The 8,290-nt window shown below is 38.2% G+C and overlaps 1 protein-coding gene across 1 annotated transcript in view; it reads left to right on the top strand.

Moving 5' to 3' along the window:
* Dhx40 (DEAH-box helicase 40) overlaps positions 1 to 8,290 on the top strand; it is a 48,431-nt gene that overhangs the window by 13,224 nt on the left and 26,917 nt on the right. The window contains exons 8-10 of the mRNA XM_004643037.1: positions 4,790 to 4,889; positions 6,532 to 6,618; positions 6,740 to 6,922. Coding sequence (XP_004643094.1) covers positions 4,790 to 4,889; positions 6,532 to 6,618; positions 6,740 to 6,922 — 370 coding nt within the window. The remainder of the gene's footprint in view (positions 1 to 4,789; positions 4,890 to 6,531; positions 6,619 to 6,739; positions 6,923 to 8,290) is intronic.

Genomic DNA, 8,290 nt, shown 5'->3' with positions numbered 1-8,290 from the left:
TATTTTTAAAAATAAACCTTACTGAGATATAATTTACAAATAAAATGATTATTTTAACTATATAGATTCTTGAGTTTTTACAGGGTATATTTTACCTATCTGACCATCATCACTGCAGACCTGATGGAGGGAGCATTTCTGATATGCTCTTTTTATCTGCTAATTCAATCCTTTGTTTCAAGGAAGGTTTGTGTTGTATCTTTGAATATAGTGATGTCCCATTTGTTGGTTTATCTGTTTCAAGGATGCTACTTTTTCACATGTATTTACATATGTCAATCCTTTATGTCACCAGTGGTGTTAGTGACAGTTCTCCAGGCACCTTTGTCTAGCCCAAATGGCTTCTTGGGGTGGGCAAAGTTGCAGCTGATCTGGGTCCATTTCTTTGTTCTTCTCTAGGTTGATCTATTTTATCTCTTTGATAGGTTTTATTTTTTTTTTATTTTAATTTTTTTTTAATTTTATTTGTGTGTGTGTGTGTGTGTGTGTGGCCAGCTCAGCCCACCAGGGGGCAGGGCTGGCTGGCATGTGGTGCTGGGGGATTGAACCTCGGTCCCTTGTGCTTTGCTAAACTTGTTCTAAGTAGGTGCTTTAGACCACTGAGCCATCTCACCAGCCCCTCTTTGATAGGTTTTAAAGCTTACTGCATTAAATTATGTTCCTTTTGTTTACATATCACATATACCCACACAAGTATACTTGTACTTTGCACTCTTTTTGGGGTGGTATTTGGGACAAGAACTTATGTGAGGATATCAAGTTGCTCATATGATTTATTAGAAACAGTACATCTCTCTTGGAAGCTTTACACTGTTGAGGGTGTTAAATGGTTTGTCTTTATATGTTCATCATGATAGACTTTGGAACATCTTTCTGCCTCTTTGTCAATTTTTTCCCTCTTTAATAGCATCAAAGTACTGAGGGACTGGGGTAGGTGGGGAAAGTGTTTCAGTCTTTTGTAGGTAGGAAAACCAGGGATGGATGTAAGGAGGAGAATTGTTTCTTAAGCAGAATAGTCAGCTTCACTCCTCACTTGTGGAGAGTGAGAGCTTGTTTTAGGAACATAAGTAATGCTTTTCTAGCCCTTTATAAAGAGAAAAGTAACATGTATTTGTAACTGGAATAAGGTGGTAAAGTGGGTAAATAATGAAACAAACATGAGTCTTGTCAAGACTGCAGTTTCAGAACTTTTCAATTGATTACATTGAAGAAAATGGTAAATGCATTAAGAATTTTGCTTGAACTGAAGCTCAAAAAAAAAAGGACCTTTAGAAATGGGTTCATTGAACCAGGTGTGGTGGCGCATGCCTGTAATCCTAGTACTCAGGAGGCTGAGGCAACAGAATCACTGTGCGTTCAAAGCAAGGTTGGACTTATGTTGAGTTCCAGAGGAGGCTCAACTATAGAGCAGTACCCTGTCTCAAAAACAAACAACAACAACAACAACAAAACCTCAAATAGATGGGTTCATTGAAAAAGAGACTTGATTATGGATAACTGTGTGCTGAAAGACGTTTCTAATTTATATAAAATTTTAGGAACAGGTGAAAGACATTTCTAATTTATATAATTTATTTTCAGTTTATCAACCTGTTTAACAACTATTTAGTGAGGATTTAATATGAGTCAGGCATTGATCCAGGTACAGAAAATTTACCTTGAATTAGAAGGGAACACCTATTCTGGTGAAGGTACAGTATAGCAGATCAGATAGGTAATAAGAAAATGCAGAGTAATTTGAATTATTCATCCAAACCATTTAGCAGAAATAAGCTACCTATATATAAGAAATCCCTGAGAAATTTTTTTTTCTTAGTAGTCTTGCTACATAGTTCTTGAGTGGCTTGAGCTTACTGTGTAACTCAAACTGCTCTCAAACTCAGTGATCCTCTTGCTTAAGCCTCCTAAGATGGCTGGGATTATAAGCATTTGCCACCACATCCAACTAGAGACACCTAAAAATTTAAAATGACTTTCATCAGATTCTTTAAATCTGAAAGAAATAGGGTTTTCATTTGGGGGGGGTATTGTTTTGATTTATATCAAAACTTTTCTACATGTCTTTTCTTCTTTTTAAAGATGGCCTCTTATGTTGCCTAGGCTGTCCTTCAGCTCTTGAGCTCAAGAGATCCTCCTGCCTTAGCATCCTGAGTAGCTGGGACTACAGGCATGTACGCTTGTACCCTTGTACCCTTATACCCATGTACCCTTGCAGTTATCTTAAGTACATTTTCAAGCACTTTTTAACTTGAGAAATTAATTTCAGAAAGATGTAAAGGAATAAAACATTGTATAACATTACATAAATTTGCTAATACGTAAACCACTTGACCTCTCTGGGCCCTAGTACCAATCAATAAATAAATAAAATCATGCTTATCTGTGCCACTTCTTTTCTTCTTTGTAATAGATCGACTTTGATCGATTTTATCTTTTGAGAATACATGGTCTTTACAAAATTTTATTTGGAAACAAGCTTTTACTTTTTAGTATTTTCTTGGCTGTTGATTTTCTGAAAAGCAAATGGTAGGCATTTAAAAAATTCTTTGTGAAGCATATGCATGTATTGCTGTATTTATAATGTATAATAGTAAACATAAAATATTTAAAATGATAGTTTGAAAAATATAAGTGCTAAGAATTTCTTTCCATATTGGATATGATTGATGTAGATGATCTCTCTCCCTTGCTCTGAAGTTTCTTGATCTTTGCCTTCATGCCAGCTTAGCCACCCATTCAGATACTTACACTGTAGAATTTGTCATTATCAGCATTTCCCAAATCTCAATTTTAAGCATCTGTTTTCTTGCCTACAAACTGTTGTTTCTAATTCAACAATTTTCAGAACATATTTAGACTTATCTTTCACTAGCTTCCACTTACCTCCTTTCCTCCATGTTGTGAGTTCCTTGTCCATATTCCTAACTCTCTTGCCCTGTTTTCTGATTAATCTGGCAGAGGACCAGTTTGTCCCAGTTTGTCTTTCTCATTTCACAGTCATGCTTTTATTTTTTTTGCGGAACCGGGGATTGAACTCAGGCACTTGCACTTGCCAGGGAAGCACTTACTCAGCTGAGCCATCTCCCCGGCCCCATCACAGTCATGCTTTTTAAGGCCTGGGTAGTGCTAGGAGCCTAGATCTTCTCTCTCATCCACTCTCATTACTGTTTCATCCTCTCTTTAGACTGACTTTCTCTCTTCCATGGACATTATTTACTTCCCCATAGTTAATAAATTCATTTCTCCTTTTTGCAGTGTCCTAGCATTGTCAAACTTGACATCTCTTGAATTTCATTCTAAATTCACCAGAATTAGATTGGTATAGCTTGAGGAAAATGTTTACTATTGGTGTTGTAAACTATGGCCAGAGAAACTGTAGATGTTGCTGCTGGCCCTTAAGTTCTAGTAGTAGAAATGAGTGTGGTGTTAAGTCTCTCAAGAGGTAGTAAAGTATAAGCTCTTTAGCTAATTAGTCTCAAGACAGGGAAGTCCTCCATCTGGAGTCTATAGCTAGGCTCCAGGGAGTCTTTCAGTACCCTAAAACTGTCTGAAATATTTTTTTGTATGTGCAGTGTATCTTAAAAGAGAGGAACAGCTGGGCACGATGTTGCACGCCTGTAATTCCAGCATTCAGGAGGCTGAGGCAACAGAGTCATTGTGAGTTCGAGACCAGCCTGGACTACAAAGTGAATTTAGGCCCCTTAAGGCCAGCCTGAACTGCATAGTGAGACTCTGCTCAAAAAGACCAAAAAAAAAGGAAGTCAGTTTTATAAATAGTCTCAAAGCTATGATCTAAAATAATGAACTATTGAAGCGCCTGCTTAGGCAGATGCAAGGCTGGGGGTTCAATACCCATGCAGGCTCGCCCCCAGGGTACGCTGAGACAGTGATTGAGACAAGGCCTGGTGGCGCGCGCCTGTAATCCCAGTGCTTGGGAGGCTGTAAACAGGAGGATCACTATCAGGCCAGTCTATGCAGAGAGACCATGTAGACCCTGCAGGCCCTGCACTAAATACATAAAAATAAATAAAATAAAATAAAGAATTCTTTTGTAGGTATTATTTTAGTAATATGACCACTGATTTTTTTGGATTTAGAAATCATAAAGTGAAAAGTAAAAGAAAATAACTTTTGCTTTTGTTTTGTATTCAAGATATTAAAAAGAGGTGAAGAAAACAATTTTAAGGGCCAGCCAAATAGCTCAGTGGATTAAAGCACCTGCAAGCAGGAGCAGGGGCCAGAGGTTCGATCCCCATGTCTGCCGTGCCAACCCCGCTCCTGGGGCGCACTGAGATGGCAATTGAGACTGGGCGTGGAGGCGTGCACCTGTAATACCAGTTCTTGGGATGCTGTAAACAGGCGGATCACTATGAGTCTGATCTAGTGGTGAGACCCTGAACACCCTGTAGATCCTTCCCTAAAAATACAAAAGAGAGAAAAAAAAATTTTAATGAAAAATGAGAAAAAAAATGAGTTATTTAAAACTTGAGTGCTGGCTGGGGAGATAGCTTAGCAGTCTAAGTGCTTGCCTGGCAAGCACAAGGACCTGGGTTCAATCCCTGGCACTGCCTGCCATGCTGGCCCACACTGGGCCTGCTGAGCTGGCCACCGAAACCAAGTGTGGTGGTGCACATCTATAATCCCAGTGCTGGGGAGGCTGACATGGGAGGATCACTACAGAGTCTGAGCTACATAGTGAGACGCTGTACCAAATACATTAAAAAAGTTAAAACTTGAGTTTGACAAATATATGCTATAAATTAGTATTTTCTTTTTATGTGAATTTTAGATCAACAGAGGAGAATATTTTTGCCACCTCCACCTGGAATTAGAAAATGTGTCATATCCACCAATATTTCTGCAACATCTTTGACAATAGATGGGATCAGGTACAACTTTCGAAAATTTTAAAATCAAGACAGTTAATTAGCTAATTATGGAACATTACTGAATTTGTTTCTCTACTAACTCTCTTGTTAATTACTTTTTAGTGTTCTTGTCTTACCTTTCGTTCTTTGCGACTCTTGATTACTTTGAACATCAAATGGAGTAGAAGGTGCCCACGGCATTCCTATTTACTTTTTAAAAAAACTATTTAGCAATTTGAAGCTTTCTTTCCAAATTTGATATTTTCTGTAATGCTTCCGAGGTTTCAGCCAGCCAATTTTTCTGTGCCGTCACTGGTAGCCTATCCCTTAGATGATCTCATATTCCCTTCTATCTGCAGCCCCACATGGTAGAGTAACTTTGTTCATCTAATATTTATGTGGAGGTCTCGTCTCTTGTTTTTCACCTTATTGTGAAATGCAGCTATGATACAGACCCCTTATTTTTGGTTGTAAGCAATGATACCATCAGATGTTTCAGTGTAGTTATTAGAGTGACATTTGGATGTCCTGAGTCTGGACTGATCACTACTGTGAAGTGCTGTCTGACTGGTAAATACAACCCTTTTTGATACTTTATTTTTAGCCCAATATGTTTTTGTTTTGTGTCCTTAGTTATATCTGACTGCCATAGGGAGGCTAGACTCGAATCCTGAGGCTTCTCTTTATTCTGGATAAAAATGATTTCTTAGATTGGAGAAATATTCTCTACTTCTCCTTGACTCAAAAAATAATGCTTTCTCTAAAGGGATTGTGAGAACAGCTCTCTGGAATAAATTGACCACTGAATGTATCATTAGTGAATGATACTGCTATCCCTAACTTAGTTTTTTTCACCTTACTCCTCTCCATTTCATGTGTTTAAAAGGATATGTTAAAGGCTACTCCAAGTTAGATTTTTAACCTGTTAATGTTTAGTGCTGACTTTGAAGTGTTTCTTATTAAGGCAAAATTAAATTGATTTAAAAGTGAACAATTAAATGGTACTTAGTACATCTACATTATGTGTAATCATTAACTTTAGTTCTAAGTATATCATGACCCCCCAAATAAAATCCCATACCCATTAGGCAAGTAGTTTATAGTCCCCTCCTTATGCTAGTCCTTGACACCACCAGTCTAACTTTGTTTCTATGGATTTCCCATTCTGAATATTTCATACAAATGAAATTGTACAGCATGTGACTATTTATGGCTGATTTTGGAGACATGTCCACTTTGTAGCATGTATCATTCTATTTTATGGTCAAATAATATATCTCCTAATTTGTTTATCCATTTATTAGCTGTTAACCATTTAGTTGGCTTCTACCTTTTTGCTCTTCTTAACAATGCTAGTGTAAACATTCACTAACAAGTGTTTCAGACTCATTTGTTGTTGGTTGTAAATATAGGAGTAAAATTGCTGGATCATATCATTATTCTGTGTTTTAACTTTCTAAAGAACTGCCAGACTGTTTTCTGTATTGGCTGCACATTTTATGTTTCCACCAGAAATATATTAGGGTTCCAGTTTCTTGACTTTGAAGTTTTATAGTTAACCTGAAAAGTTGTGTGGTAGTTAATTTGTCAGGAAAGGAAGTGTTAAAAATTAACAAGTCTTCTTTTATTTTCTAGAAACTTAACTTGTTTTCATTCTACTTAGATATGTGGTGGATGGGGGCTTTGTGAAGCAGTTAAATCACAACCCAAGATTGGGGTTGGACATCCTGGAGGTGGTTCCAATTTCAAAGTAAGCATCTCAAGTCTTTGTTAACGCAGCAGTTAAGATAACTACTGTTTGGTTAGGGAATAGGAGGTAAATTACTTGGGAAAGCCGCAAAACATTTTTGGAACTGCTTTTCCTTTTGCAGGAGTGAGGCATTACAGCGAAGTGGCCGAGCTGGTAGAACTGCCTCAGGAAAATGCTTTCGGATCTATAGTAAAGATTTTTGGAACCAGTGTATGCCTGATCATGTGATCCCTGAGATTAAGAGAACTAGCTTAACATCTGTAGTTCTGACCTTAAAGTGCCTTGCTATCCACGATGTCATAAGGTATGTGGGCAACTTGAAAAAAAGACAGATTTGATAGAGTGAAGCAGATTATTCCTCAAAAGTTGTGTAGCAATATGTGACTCATTGGTCCCTGGGAATTTAGGCTGATTTTCAAAGTTAGTTTTCATATTAGTTGTTTTCCTTTCTTCCTGTCCTCCCTCAGTAGTGGGGACCAAACCCAGGCCTCCACATAGTAGGCAAGAGCCTACCACTGAGCTATAATATCTTGACCACCCCTCTTTTAAGTTTATTTTGACAAGAGATTTTGCTAAGTTGCCCAGGCTTGCCAAGACTTATGATTCTCCTTCCTCATTTCCTAAGTAGCTGGAATTACAGGTACGTGCCACTGTACCTGGCTCATGTTGGGTGTATCTCAGCTAAACCAAAAAAGGTCATTTCACTTAACATGAAATTCTTCATTTTGAAGTGTACAGTTCAGGGTGGGCATGGGGAAGATGAGGCTGGAGATTGTGAGTTTGAGGCCAGATTGGTCTAAATAGTTCAAGGCCAGACATGGTAGTGCATGCCTGAATCCCAGCACTGTGGGAGGCTGAAGCAGGAGGATTGCAAGTTTCAGCACAGCCTGGCAATCTGATGATTTGGCAAGATCCTCTCAAGATAAAAAATAAATAGGGCTGGGAGTATAGCTCAGGTCAAAAGCCCTTGATTCATTCCCCTGTACCACAAAAAGAAACAAAAAAAAAAATAATTTGCCTGGCTTTTAGTAGACTCATAGTTTTCAGCAATGTAATTTCAGAACATTTCCATCATCCCCAAAACTGCTGTAATAAAAGATTATAGGAACCCAGAAGTAAGTGGTATTATAATCCTACTTGGCTTAAAAATTTCTAAAATTGATAGTAGTTTTAAAAAATATGGTAAATGTTTAAATTACAAAAAAAATTATTACTGTAAAAGATACTGCTGATAATGATGTAATAAGTATTTTTTGTGTGTACAGTCATTATTTCAAATATTTGTTAAAGCACCATTAGTGCTCCTTAGGACGTAGCAATGACTGCCCCCCACAGAAACAGGCTATATGCAGAACTTTACAGAACAGAGGCAACACTAGCTGTGCCAGCTGCTAGGCAGACAACACAGTTCGAGGAGGGATGAGAAGAGTAAGGGCCCCTATGAGTCAACTTCAGCTGCCATCAGAGTGTATCTTGTGCTGGTCACAGACTGTTGGCTCTCATTTTGGAGGGTTTGGCTGCAGTGTAGGAATTGCATTTCCCTACTGGGCTCCACCCCGGCTGAGGTGCCATTAGATCAGTGTCCCTCAGGTTCCTAGCCAGCCAAACTCCTGTGGTGAAGAGTCCCAGATTGAGGATCAGGTTCCTCTGGAAGTCATTCTATATATATATA

This window comes from Octodon degus, unplaced genomic scaffold, assembly GCF_000260255.1.
Source record: "Octodon degus isolate 3935 unplaced genomic scaffold, OctDeg1.0 scaffold00164, whole genome shotgun sequence".
NCBI lineage: Eukaryota > Metazoa > Chordata > Mammalia > Rodentia > Octodontidae > Octodon > Octodon degus.
The sequence above is the reverse complement of the archived record's forward strand: the minus strand, read 5'-3'. Positions and strand labels throughout refer to the sequence as shown.